Source organism: Telmatherina bonti, assembly GCF_933228915.1.
Source record: "Telmatherina bonti genome assembly, chromosome: 23".
Classification (NCBI taxonomy): Eukaryota; Metazoa; Chordata; class Actinopteri; order Atheriniformes; family Telmatherinidae; genus Telmatherina; species Telmatherina bonti.
Genome location: NC_136632.1, coordinates 25,033,862 through 25,048,952, shown reverse-complemented (window position 1 = coordinate 25,048,952; position 15,091 = coordinate 25,033,862). Strand labels below are relative to the sequence as shown.

General features: G+C 39.0%; 1 protein-coding gene across 1 annotated transcript; it reads left to right on the top strand.

The window, feature by feature from the left end:
• Positions 1–2,337: 2,337 nt before the first annotated feature.
• Positions 2,338–13,543, top strand: LOC306773563 (excitatory amino acid transporter 3-like; the record flags this gene model as incomplete). The annotated part of the gene is made up of 12 exons (XM_079263418.1): positions 2,338–2,452; positions 5,221–5,361; positions 8,737–8,829; positions 8,920–8,981; positions 9,232–9,285; positions 9,396–9,583; positions 11,672–11,782; positions 11,884–12,006; positions 12,134–12,325; positions 12,490–12,624; positions 12,713–12,823; positions 13,534–13,543. 12 exons carry the CDS (start codon positions 2,338–2,340, stop codon positions 13,541–13,543), a joined length of 1,335 nt encoding a protein of 444 aa, XP_079119544.1.
• Between the last annotated feature and the right edge of the window lie 1,548 nt (positions 13,544–15,091).

Sequence of the window (15,091 nt, the reverse complement as noted above, 5' to 3'; positions counted from 1 at the left end):
GGTTTAAATTCCTGTAGCCGTATCAAGTCCTGCAGAGAATCAACGATTGTTACTTTGCACAAACTATGCAGTTTAAATCTGTTAGACTTTGGTCCTCCAGTGCCACCGTCCACTGGGTTGTAGATTATGCCCTGCCCCAATGTACCTTACTGAAATCTATGGCAAGTTCTACGCAACAACTTTCCAGAAATTCAGCATGAAACTATGTCAGAATCCAGCATAAGCCAACTGGACATCATGGGATTGTGGTGAAAGTTCACTGATGAGCTGCCATCAATGACCAGTCCAACAAATTAACAGGAAAAAGCTAAATAAAGCAACATCTGGGCCACCCACAGATAAAAATGATTGGTCGGACATTGATGGTGGGCGTCGTTAACATGGAGAAAGCAGGAAGCGGAGTTGCTGCTTCCATGTGTTTGCTGTTGCCGGCAAAATGGATTGTTTTAATAAAACAGCTGATCGAGGTGGTGAGAAAGTACAAACATTTTTACATGATATGGCATTAAAACAGTCGGACCCAGCCGCGTGCACGACCCGCCCTGCCGCAGACGAAGCTGCTAGTTAAATATGAAACTAGAAAAGCAATCGGAGAGCGGAAACCTCCACCAAGCACAATGTTAAAGAATCCTTTTAAAACATTCCTGGATCCAAACGGTGATCCGGATCACCACCAACATTTAATCAGTTTTTCATTTTTACATTTGCAACAACTCTTGAAATATTTATAAAAATCTGTCCGTAACCTTTTGAGTTATCTGGAGCACAAAGACGCCGGGGAAAACATCCTCCTCGGCGGCGGTAACAACCGGGTTCATGGCACATCAAGCAGACATCGCCCCCCGCAGTGACCCCTCCCCGCTGCAGACCTGCTTCTCCTGGAGGATGGATGGACCTGCCGAACAAGACGTTTTTTCTTGTTCTTGCAGCCTCGAGAACAAGAACTCAGTTCTTGGGTCTCATGGAGGATGGAACAAGCTTAAGTCCAGTCATGGACAAACAGGCAGGAATCCAGTTAAGCCAAAGAACAGTGTGTTGGCAAAGTTATGGTGAAAAACATTGTATTGTAATTGTGAGCGGAAGCCAGTTAGCTGCCACATGACAGGTGAGTCGCATGACATCAGTCAACAAGTGGAAATAATCAGGAACCTGGTCAGCAGACCACCAGTCAGGCCATAATAGGTTGGTTTCCTTCTGCAGTGGACATACTAGATCCATATGTTCATATTGGAGATGTTACCTTTTACCACAAAGGTCCAGATATCATCAACAACAAGGAGAAGCGTGAAGTAGCAGTATCCGTGGAGCAGGGTACGAGGAAGAGACTTTTTAAAGGCTGGACATCAAATCAAATACAATGACATGTTGAAAAGACAGCAGAGGTGTGTGAGAGGACAGCGCAGGGTGATGGACGACTGGCTGCAGTTTCACCCCAAAAGTTTACTTTAACTAATACTTCTTCAAAGAGTCACATTTACGGTGAACACTGGATGGCTGGAAACTACAATCTCAGCAGGTTGGACCACTTGGGATCCAACCTTATGACACATCACAGTTCATGTCCAATGGAGCAAAATGAAAAAGATTGAAGCACCAGGAGAAGATAGATAGACAGACATATGTAATCAACTGATTAAAGAAAAGGTGATGAGTAGTCAGCCATGAAGGGACTTTTCTCCATCTGGAAGTGTGGGACCTTATAGAAACAGTGTGTTAGTCAGTAAAAATAAGACCACAACTAACATAAAGGTAGAAAAACCCCAAGATAGACAGACTTGATGTCTGACTGCATAGTTCAATGGTTAGCAGACAGAAGCTAGACACCTGGAGTGTTTGTGGACATAAGATCAAATCTTGCAATGATAGAACTTTGAATGGCAAAGGAAAGAGTGAGAGAGGCTCCAAAGGCAGCAGAGCTGTGTGAGAGGGTAGCTCAAGCTGATGGAGATCTGGCTAACACATTTAGAAGCTCATCTGCTCCTCTTGTGGAACACACACTGTTTCACATCCACCACTGGGAAAGCTCAACAGTAGCTGTAATACTCTCCCATCATGCTCATCTCTTTGGCTCCTAAATGGATCTTTCTATGCTACATAGGCAGTTCGTTGTAGATGTTGATGTTGAGAAAGGTTCAGGAGGAGGAGAAGGTAGCATAACAACAGGGAGGTGAGGAGGAAGGAGAGGCAGAGGCAGGATGGGATAGGGTCAGCAGGAGGAGATGGAGGTAGTGGGACAAAACTGGTGGGGGAAAATGCATTGCAGGTTGGAGACAGAAGGACAGCAGAAGATAGGGATGGGGTGGCAGGAGGAGCTAGAGCAAGCAGGGTGGAGGCAGGATGAGGGAGGAAAGGCAGAGGGAGAAGTTGGTAGAGGAGGTGAAGATACAGGGCGATAGGAGGCAGAGGTCAGTGGAGGATGTGGAGAAGGCCTCTGCCAGGGGGGTGAAGGGAGGCAGGTTGGGGAGATAGGGGGGTGGAGAAAGACAGGAGGCGATAGAGGTAGCACAACAGGGAATTGGGGAGAAAGATGTTGGAGGCAAAAGGGGAGGTGGCAGGGTTGAGATAGAGTGAGAAAGAGATAAGGCTAGTAGGGAGGATATGTGTGGCAAGGAGAGGCTCAAATTTTCCGTACTACCTCTCCGTGGTTATCTTGTTTGTACCAAAGGATGCTCTGAAAACCAGCTATACTGTGTGAACAGTGGATCTGATTGAGATCAGATTCATCAGGCTTCTTGGTGATGAAAGGAGGTGTTTGGAGGACGTCGTCGTTTTTAGAATCACCTGTGGAGAAGAACAAAGACAACACGTGATGCTTTTCATTCTGTGTGGTGTCCTTCTTTTCTTGGTGTACTCAGCATTATTCACTGGCAGGTGAAGGAGATTCAGCATGAAAACCAGGAGTATCATTTTTAGCATTCGGAGGAGTCTGAGGAGAACAGAGATGTGATGTCTTTGCTTTCACATTATCAGCTGAGTCAGTAAAATGGGCGTGAACAACATGTTTGCTGAATCTGTTGATTTGCTTCTATCTGCCTCCCCTGTGGGTGAGGAAAACATGTCTGTTCAATGAAAAAATTCTCTTCAACTCCTAGGTAAAAAATATTTCTTGTATTGTTGAAGGTTTTTAAAAAATATTCTATAAATTTAGAAAGCATTTATATGCTACTTTACTTTTTTCACAATTGTCTAAAAGGGAAATACTGACACATGTCAAACAGTAAATATCCGGCCTGTTACTCATTTCACAAAAGCTCTATTTGTGTCTTTTTCAGTATGAAATGGCACATTTTGTATGCTTTAATGGATAGATTTTATAGCATTCATTTTAGCAAATAATCAGGCTCACACAGTTGGGTATTATTAGTGTGCATCTATTTTCCTGTAGATTTCTGTGGACTTTGATAAGATCAGTTAATGACCTTCCATGAACCGTCCTGAAGCAAAACTTCACCTTTCTTCTAGCTGGATATGATCATTTTGCAGCTTTGTCTTGCCACGTGTCTCCATATCCCCTGCCTGCTTTATACAGTTAAAGAGACAGAAGATAGAGGTCAGAATGCAAAATAGGATGTGGGTTATAGGTGGTTGTGGTGGGGGCGGGGTGGGTACATGCATGTTGCAATGTATGACTGCATTGGAGAGAGATTATGATCAGGTGTGTGCTTTTAAATTTGTTGTGTTTCCCTGAATTATCTATCTATCTATCTATCTATCTATCTATCTATCTATCTCTCTGTCTGTCTGTCTGTCTGTCTGTTGATCACACAATGGGAAAAATGACATGATGGGAGTTAATGGTTTTCTCTATCTATCTATCTACACATATAGAGGTTATATGTGTAACCTCTGAATCCCTCACAGAACAGCTGTTTTTACAGATAATAAAATACACAAAGGTAAACTTAAGACAATATTTGCATTTTTTTTTTTTTTTAAATTTGTTATTTGTGGGGAAAAAAAAGACATCTTTTCCATTTAAACATATTTAGATGTAATGTGACTAGATGCTTAGAGTTAAATAATGTGAAAACTTTTTTTTAAATATTTGTATTAAAATAAAATAAAATAGTTGGTATTTCAAACTAGCAGAACTACGGCTGCACTGTTTACGTCGGTAAGTCACGTGACACGTAGCTTCTCGAGTGCAGTTTAAAATGCTGTTGGAGGCTGACCGTTATCGCATAGATTAACAAACTCTTCGGCTCATCTGAACATTACATCTACTTGTGAGTATATATTTGTCAGTTTGCAATATTTTCTGCTTTTATAAATTATATATATGTATATATATATATATATATATATATATATATATATATATATATATATATATATATATATATATATATATATTTAAATAAAATACATATAGTATTTAACTTTTTTTTCCCAGTCAAGCAGTCTGATTAGCTAGATTAGAATATGCTAAATTGTTCTCTTGCAGACAAGAAAATGAGGGAAGACTGGCGTAAAAGATTTAAGAAAATATATTTTCACAAACGCAATCTGTTCACCATTGCCTGGTTGATGAGTGTCGCCCTGGGTGAGTGACAACTGGTGTATAAATGCAGTGAAATGCTGAATGTTGCTTAAAAGTCTAGAGCTAATACCTGGTTGCAGAAGTTTGCTGTTATTATTTTTATTTTATTTATTTATTTTTTCTATTGATTTTTATATTTGTTATTGTGTTTTATGTATGTTAATTGAAATATACGTTGCTAAAATGTTATATGTTAAACGTGTGCTGAGTTGAAAATAAATAAGGAAAAAAACAGGCGTTGTCACGGCAACCAGGTTCGGCTGGTTAAACAGCGCCATCTTGCGGACAATTTTAGTCATTGCACCTACTTTAGTTTTTTTTTTTTAAAGGTGAGCATCGTCAGTCTGTGTTGTTCGTGTTCATAGCAGTTACATGTACATATATATACATATATATATATATATATATATATATATATATATATATATATATATATATATATATATATATATATATATATATATATATATATATATACACATACATAACAGAGGTAAAATATATTCTCAGTACCATCTTCATATAAGGTATAGATGGGATTTTTTTTTTTTTAAACTGTTTCAGCCCATTCTTGTTTTCTTTTATATTTCCTGATCTCTTTATCAGATTTACATAGGATGAAAACTAAATTCAACAGTCTGTGAATGTCAAATGGAGCTCATTTTCATCTCGTCTCAAAGGTGTCACTATGGGCTTGTTGTTAAAGGCCCACGTCACTCTCTCAAGCATTGACAAATTCAACTTGGCCATCCCAGGGAACTTTCTTTTGGACCTGTTTCAACTGGCTACGGTTCCTTTGATTGTGACAAACATGATCATTGGTAAGTCTATTTCAGTTTTTTGGAAGGACAGCTCCGTGTTGCAGAGAGCATTGGATGCCAGTAGTTTTTTAAAACAACATTTATAAACTACACTGAAAATTAGACTCACTGATCATGATCTGTTGATATTAACCGTCTCCCTTCAATGTGGTTCTCCTCAGAAACATGGAATAGATTTGTGAAAGGTTAATTGATTATTCTGGGAAATATGTTTAATGCATACTCTGACATTTCTCTGTGGTACCTCCAGCTGTAAAAAAAAAACCAAACCACGTTTTGAACTACAGTGGCACAATATATCGTTTGAGCATTGTCATGGCAACGTACATGTGTGCAATAGTCATTATTATTGTGCATAGTCAAATTATTCCCATGTAGTGGTGCAGTAACTGGATACATAAAACACTAAACCAAGCCAGATAGAGATGACAGAATCCTAAAGTTATTAGTTTTTATTTTGGCATCAATGGTCAGGGGAAGGTTTGGGTTGTGTGCGTGTGTGGGTAACGTGTGTGTGTGATATAAATGTGAAACTGTTTTTATTTTTTCAAATATTAAGCACTTTGATATGCTTTTGTATGAAAAGTGCTACACAAATAAAGTTTGAACTGAGTAGTGCTCTCTGGTGCCCTGCCATTTAGGTGCAGTATTACAATTTTTAAAGACGGCAATGCAACAAAGCATGCTGGGTGCGCCGTCACCTATGTATTTCTAAATAAGTCATTCTAAGCTGTGACAACACTGAGTTGGATGCGATTGTGATTAAACTTTGATCAAATATGTATTTATGAAAGCTATACTTGATTTTTGCTAATAAAAAGCCAAATTAGTGTCATAATATTCCTTTGAAGTGCTATTCAAGCCAACTCATTAAGAAGGCAGGGTCTGTTGTTGGCTCCAAACTCCTGGGCCTGGAGGAGGTGGTGAGGGACAGGATGCTGTCAAAACTGCTGACAGTCATGGACAATCCCTCCCACCCCCTGCACAAAAACTGTGGACAAATATATATATATATATATATATATATATATATATATATATATATATATATATATATATATATATATATATATATATATGAAATGAAAAGTACTTTATTAATACCAAAGGGAAATTCAATATTGTAGAATATAATAATAATTAACTAGAGGAGGTCTTGTTCCGGAGGCTGCTGGCAGGAATGATCTTCTGTATCTTTCAGTCTTACATCAGACCTGAAGAAGCCTCTCACTGAACACACTTTGTTGTTTCTTCACTGTGTTGTGGAGAGGGTGTGAAGAATCCTCCATCATCTTCATCAGCTTGTGCAGCATTCTTCTTTGGACAATCAGCTCCAGCGGCTCCAGAGTTACTCCAAGCACAGAAGCAGCTTTCTGGATCAGTTTGTTGATTCTCTTCAAGTCTCTGGTTCTGATGCTACTACCCCAGCAGATGCTGCAAAGCTGACTGCACTCTCCACAACAGACTTATAGAAGATATGCAACATCTTGGTGCAGACGTTAAACCATCTCAGCTTCCTTAAGAAGTACAGTCTGCTCTGACCTTTCTTGTAGATGTAGTCAGTGTTGCATTTCCAGTCCAGTTTGTTGTCCAGCTGAACTCCAAGATACTTGTATTCCTCCACCACCTCCACCTCCTCTCCCAGGATGGAAACAGTGCTTTGTTTATTCTTCTTCCTCCTGAAGTCAACAATCATCTCTTTTGTTTTGCTGCTATTTAATATGAGATGATTGTCACCGCACCATTTAACAAACTGACTGACCAGTTCTCTGTACTCTGCTTCTTGTCCATCCCTGATACACCCCACAACTGCAGAGTCATCAGAGTATTTCTGCAGATGACAGGACTCAGAGTTGTACTGGAAGTCTGAGGTGTACAGAGTGAAGAGGAATGGCCAGAGTACAGTTCCTTGTGGTGCACCAGTGCTGCTGACCTCCATCTCAGACACACAACCTTTCAGTCTCACAAACTGGGGTCTGTTTGTGAGGTAGTCATAGATCCAGGTGGTTGTGGAGGTATCCACCTGGAATTTATGGAGCTTCTCACATAACAAAGCAGGCTGAATGGTATTAAAAGCACTGAGAAATGAAAGAACATGACCTTCAGAGTGCTGCCTGAATGCTCCAGATGAGAGTGTGCTCTCTGGAGCAGGTATATGATGGCATCTTCAACCCCAAGTCCATTACGATATGCAAACTGTAATGGGTCCTGAAAGGTGTTTACTTGCACAGCACTGGGACTCTATTTTGTCTCAGACTGGTGTTGAAAAGTATATATATATATATATATATATATATATATATATATATATATATATATATATATATATATATATATATATATATATATATATATATATATGTGTGTGTGTGTGTGTGTGTGTGTGTGTGTGTGTGTGTGTGTGTGTGTGTGTGTGTGTGTGCATTAGTGTTAATTTAGGTTTATTTTATTCTTCATTCATTCTTTGTTAAATGTAATGTCGTCTCCCCACTTGTTGCCTCATGATTGTCCTGTGCAGTACATTAAATTCTTCAGCGCTCTGCTTCGTTACTCATATATGCTACGCTTTTTTCTACTTCTACTTTTTAATCCTGTGTTGCCTCTACTGGGTTCTTGGTGTGCAGAAATAATTCTAATAATAATATCATAATAGTTCTAACAATTCACTTGCATTCAGGAGATTATTCACTGTGTTAACATTATTTATCAACCAATTATGTAGAAAAGTGTTTTTTTAGTGTGTAATATATACGCGTTGTTCCACAAAAAAGTTTTGTGGGGAAACTCTGTTGACGCTGCAGCAAAACTCGACAGCGGAGACCCATCCAATATGGCGGCGACGCTGGTTCACTCTCCAGCGCTCAATGAGGTGTCTACGTATATATGATGTCTATGCCTGCAGCCCCGTAGCTCTAAGGAACGGAACAGGAAGTCATTCCTGCCATCAGACTCCATAACTCATCCCTTTCTCTCAGAGCTGTGCTCACAAAACTGCATTAATGCATCGTTTCGGGTGCCTACAAACCTATGAAGTTATATTAACTGTTTGAATTTTAATTTTTCATTTTAATTTAATCTTATTCTTATTTCTATGCTATGTAAATATACTTGCTACTGTGTTTGTGTGTTTATGAGACCTATAGTAAAACTGTATTATATTTTTAATGTATATGCTGCTGCTACAATTCAATTTCCCTACGTTGATAAATAAAGTAAATCTTAATCTTAATCTGTTGAACCTCTATTTTGAGGCAGCACCAGAACTGCTTTGGTCAAAAAGGTCCATCCCCCTTGGATACATGGAGTAATGTCTCATAAAGGATTTTTTCTCATTTTACAAAGAATCTGCGTATAATGATGTGCTTTGTTCAACAGGAATTTCCGAGGCAAAGTTTTGCACCTCCAAAAAAATTACCTCATATGCCTTGGCATACTTCTTCCTCACCACCGCCCTTGCTGTGCTTACAGGTGAGAGAAACACTGCGCATGAACTCTGGTTAGTTTTGCTTCCTTTTTTTTCTGGGTTGCTGTTCTTGACATATAGATCATGTTTTGCAGGATTAGTGCTGGTACACCTGATGGAACCAGGAGTCAGTCGCATGTCGGCTCACTTTCGAATGGTTCGTGACGATGATGATCCTGAAGCTTTTTCGAATGTTGATGCCTTGATGGATCTGATCAGGTGTGTGTTTGGTCAGTCTACTCATTTGTTTTTTCCAAAGCGTTACAATGTTTTGTTTATGCTTCGTAGGAACATGATCCCAAGCAACGTGCTTCGTGTCACGTTTCAACAGGTATGATTTAACATACTAGAGAATCACCCGATAAGAAAATCAAATATTAATAATTTCTTTTTACTTTTCCTATTAGTACAAGACTCAGAGGGTGCTGGGGAAAGTTGAAGCAGACGACTATGACCTGGAGGTCAGTGTTTTTCTGTCTCCTTTTAGAACCTTTCTGCTTGTTAGGATATTGCACAAAGCACTGAGCTGCTCAGACCTTTGTTCCTACCAAAGTTTTCCTCTTTTTTAAAGGAGAGCACAGAAGTGCGTCGAGTGGGCCAATACATTGATGGGCCCAACATTGTGGGAATGACTGTTCTGTCATTTTTCACCGGGATGGCCATCCGGAGCATGAAAGAAAGAGGACAAGGAGAAGTCTTGATCGATGTCATCATAGCTGTCAACTTGTTCACCAAGATGGTGGTCGAGTATATCATGTTGTACGTGAAGGCAACACCTAAGTTAAGCGTGTGATACTGATTTTATATATATATATATGTTAGGGGTGCGACTTTAACGCGTTAATTAAGATTAATTAATTAACGCGTTTAAAAAAAAAAAATCGCAGAACCTTTTTGTCAGAGCACAATTTCCTGGTTCACCAGTTATACTGATGCACACACTACTTCAGCTACTAACCTAGCAGCATTGGTGCTATATTTAGAGATGTTTGAGGCCCTTCAGTGAGTTTATTTAGACAAAACGAGCATCACGAGGAGGTGATCGCCTCTGCTGCATTGTCAGACTGAAGTTTATGATGTTTAATTCGTCCTGGTTTACTGTCCGATATCAATGTCAATTATTGAAGAGTCTGGATGAAAACAATTATGAACTTGAAATGACCGTAACATGTTGTAGGTTCCTAATTTAAATAAAAAGCTGCTGCTGTTAGCGAAAGTATAAGTTTAAAATAAGATGTTAATTTTGGGTCTGTTCAGTTTTGGCCATCAATATTTACTCTTTTTTTTTTTTTTTTTTTTTTTTTTTTTTTTTTTTTTTACTGTTTCAAAGTTAAATGAATTTATCCAGACATTAACAGAGTTGGAGTTTACAATATTAATCTCTTTTACTATTATTTAAAATAATAACTGCTTAAAATCTATTTAAATGGAAAAAATGTTGCTTATACATATATACATATATATAGCAGACGAAAGACGTAGTGATCGATGTATCAATCCCCAATGATGGAAATATAAGGAAAAAGGAGCTTGAGAAGCTGGAGAAATACCGAGGCCTCAAAGAAGAACTGGAGAAGGCCTGGGGGGTGAAAGCAACAGTCATACCCATAGTGACCATAATGATCAGAGCACTGGGGGCCGTGTCCCCCCACACTGGAGAAATGGCTCCAACAGATACCTGGTGAAACATCACAACAGATACCTGGGGAAACATCACAACAGATACCTGGTGAAACATCACAACAGATACCTGGTGAAACATCACAACAGATACCTGGGGAAACATCACAACAGATACCTGGGGAAACATCACAACAGATACCTGGTGAAACATCACAACAGATACCTGGTGAAACATCACAACAGATACCTGGTGAAACATCAGACATCTCTGTCCAGAAAAGCGCAGTCCTAGGAACAGGTAAAATACGGCGTAGGACCCTCAAGCTCCCAGGACTCTGGTAGCAAACCCGAGCTTGAGAGATGAACAGCCACCTGCCCTACCGAGGGGAGATGGGGAGATGGGAGGGGTGGGCAAGAGAGGAGTTTTTTTTCTATATGTGTGTGTAGAAATGATAAAAACAACAGAAATTAAGTAAAATAAATTAACCTAATTAATTAAATGAAGAAAAATGATTGTATTCCATTGAGTATGTTTGTTAGTGTACTGGGAGCTTTGCTGGTTTCCAGTCTAACCACGGTAGGAATGCAGGGTCTTCAACTGCTGCTTCATTGGATGCAGCAGTCTGTTGCTGATAAGGAGTACTGCAGTCCTGTGAGTGTTCAGGAAGGGTGTGGGGTGGTGAGGAGGGAAGGATTGTCCTTCATCATGGATGAGAGCTTAGCCATTATCTTCTTCATTCCCAACACCTCAGCTGGTGGGTCCAAGGGGCTTCCCAGTACAGAGCTTGTCTGTACTGGGAAGACAGCATACGTCAGATGGAGGAACATCTATCAGTGGTCAATACATTTAATTTGACTTCTATCATGTTTTTTTTATGTACACTTCCAGTCAAAAGTTTGGACACACTTTCCCATTAAACCCAATGGGAAAGTGTGTCCAAACTTTTGACTGGTAGTGGACAAACATCGTGACTGCAGCTCCTCCCCAGCTGTCACAGGGTTTGTTTTGATTATCAGGTGTAACAACAACCACTTACTTTTAAACCCACCACAATCATCTTGTTATCACAAGAAACCGGTCTTCCACCGCACGAGGTAACGAGACAATTAACTCATTATCTCCCAATAGCAGCTAAATAAAAGAATAAAAGTAAAGCACAGCTGATCTTCTGTACTTTGCACTGAGATGTTGCTTTATTTTTTCTGTCACTTGTGTCCTTTTAGCTATTTGCCAATTGGAGTCATGTTCCTGATGGCGAGCTTTGTTCTTGAGATTGGGAACAACTGGGAGACGGCTATTAACCTTGGAAAGTTCGTTGGAGCCGTGTTGATTGGGTACGTTCTGTACACACATGCTGGTCATGCGACCACAGCTGCTTGTCACTGATATATTTTGTATAACTGACTTTCACACTGAAAGTTTTGCTCTTTGTCAGGCTTATCATCCACGGAGCAATAGTTCTACCTCTGATCTATCTGTTATTGGTCCGCAAAAACCCCTTTGTTGTCGTAAGAGGGGTGTTTCCTGCCTTACTGAGGGCGCTGATCATCTCTCGCTTGTAAGAGTTCTCTTAATCTCGATTAAACATTACAAGATCACAGCACTATATACATTAGTGTGTGTATAATAAAGCATGTGGACATGGTAGAGATGTTCAAAAATATGTCTTCCCTTGTGTCTCCAAGCGACGCATCCTCACAGACTTACCAGTGTTGCGAGCGAGTCCTCAACATTAACCCGAGAATCACTCAGTTCATGCTTCCTCTTGGGATCAATATCAACATGGATGGAACAGCCCTTTATGAAATGGCTGCCGCAGTCTTCATCATGCAATTCAACGGCATCCCCATAAACTGGAGCAAGTTATTCACCATTGGGTGTGTTCCACTTTTATTTTTGTTTTTTAACTTTATGTCCCATTTGATATGGATTAGCATTGGTTTGACTAACAAGTTAAACCCAGCTGAAGTCACAGAGTTTAGATCAGGTTTGCAGATGCCTGCTAGTTCAGTATCAACACAGCTTTGTCATCCCTGTGTAGTCTGACCGCGGCAGTCGCCTCTGTGGGAGAAGCAGGAATCCCAGCCACAGGAACAACCACCACTCTCTTCATTTTGACCATCATTGGGGTTCCTGCAAATCACGCTTCCCTCTTGCTGGCGATAGAATGGCTGATGTGAGCATAACCTCCTTTCTTGCACATTTAAAATCACACAAAACAACATGAAAAAGTAGCTGTTTTACCATGTTCACTGTGTTTCCAGCGATCGCTGCAATGGAGTTGTTAGCGTCCTGGGAGACTGTTTTGGTGTGGCACTGGTTGAACATCTCTCTTCTGAAGAACTGTTGAAAATGAACGATGTAAGCAGTGACAGGTAAAGTCTTTTTTTTTTCTTAAGCTCTTTTGATCCCGTCTAAAACACAATTAGTATCCGACATGGGCTTGTCAATAAAGTAATCTCTGATGGTGTCTGTGTACGTTTGACAAGAATAAAAATACATGTGCACATTTCTGCCACAAAATAGCACGCACAGATTGAGGTTGAAGCCTCCGAACCCAGGTGTCTCCAACCAGCAAGTCAAAATTCAGAATTATGAGAGATAGAGGAGGAAATCTAAGATGCTTCCACAACTTAGGAAAAAAAAAACCTATGTGGCTTTTTCTAGTTTTTCTTAACTAATATCTGAAATGCCAATTTTGTCTAACTCTTAATTTCTGATACTGACATCAGCTGATACCAATATTTTGGAGCAGGTTGTGCCAAACAAAAATATCTGAAAAATTATACGATACATCTCTTAAATTTGATCATTTTGAGTTCGAGGAGACATCGCTGAAGAAGTATAATGCATGATACCTGCATGTTGTGTAAAGGTTATGTCACTAAAGAAGGACAAACTGATTCCAATAAAAGCCAAGGATGCATTTTAATGCTGACATAGACCGATAATCAGTTCGCTGATGATATCTCACAGCTCTACTTTAATGTATATACAATAATTAATATAATGCTGTTGTTTTAATAAACTTTGTTTACGCAGTGTTGGAATGTGTTTTTTTTTCTGTCATTCATCCTTGTGACAGCAATCTGTGATCCAGATGACTTGCAGCAGCCACATGGTCCTCTCACATGAGAAAGAAAGCCGCTTCACACTTCCTGATTCTCTTCCAGGATATTAGAAAAGTATATTGTTGTTATGTTTAAAAAACCTGCTCATTCCGTGTTGATAGGCTATATTTAGCTCAGTGGGTTCATTCAGTTGTGTATATAATTTAGCCTTTGGTGTTAAAGACACTGTCAGTGTATTTGCAAACAATAAATATTTTTTAAATGTTTTATAAATCTTTGTGACATAAATGTATTTATCCATGTTTTATATATGTTAATAAAATATAATTTCAGTTCATTTGTTTTCATTTAATTTATTTTCCAGATCACCTTTGAATTGACAGAGCAGTCAACTCAGTTTTAGCCCAAAATCCACCGAATCTCGACTTTTTCTTTCTCTACTAGAGGGTCTCCAAAAAATGTTATGCAGGAATTTATTCTTCGTAATTTCGTACGTACGTAGTTTCCTAAATGATCCAATTTTATTTTAAAAATAAAGTCAACATTTTGTGTCAGCATAGAAGTACATACTAAGTAATATGCAATACTAAAAACAAATGTCTGGCATATCAACAGCATGAATGACAACAAGATAATATTATAGGGAGGTTTGATCCAGATTTTGGTTCAAATTACCAAATTATTTGTAGCCCTTTATTTGTGCACATCAATATTTCTCTGGTATATCTGATCCGTCTTCTCGACTGCCCAAAGAACAACAGCGCCACCTGGTGGACAAAAGCAATTTAACTATTTTTGAAGCAGTCAGATTTCTCAGTAAAAAATATTTAAATGGTGATAGAGCATAATTAACTCATTTCTTTCTTAAGTGAGTGACTGAAATGGCATAAAGAGTAAATTAAAATGCAATAGTTTTTACTTCAGTTCTGAGATGCTGAGTCTGGAAAATTCTTCTGAGCTGAATGCATGACATAGAAATCTACCCAAAAACTGAACAGATTTATTAAATGACAAGTTTTTAAAGATGGACTAAGCAGACTTGGAACACTAATCCAGTTCAGGTTTGGAGACTTTAAGTCTTACAATAAAAATAAAAATGGAATTCTTTTGGGCTTTCACAAGAATAATTAAATATAAGATTGTGCAAATAAAAAATCATTAGTTATGAATTAATACATCTCTCCAGAAAAATGAATCAGCCTCGATTTGAGGGGTCTTTTAATCATTTATATTATTATTATTATAAATTAAAACCTAGTCCAAATGGCCCTGGTACCAAAAGAAAAAAAAAGTCCCTTTTTGCAGGTAAGGCTTTTCCAAGACCGGATTATCCAATGGGCATTATGGGCACAGGCCCAGGGACCCACACCCACTTGGGGAAAACACCAGCAGTTTGGACATGAAACAAAATGTACATAAAAGGTAGATAATTACACCACAGTGTCTAGTGTCTTGCTATTACTACCATTGGCTGAGAGATGTTAGAAATGTCATTTCAGTGTATAGTTCACAATTTTCAAAATGTTGTGGTGGGGAAGGGGTCCTCTGGAACACTCTGGGCCCAGGGGCCTG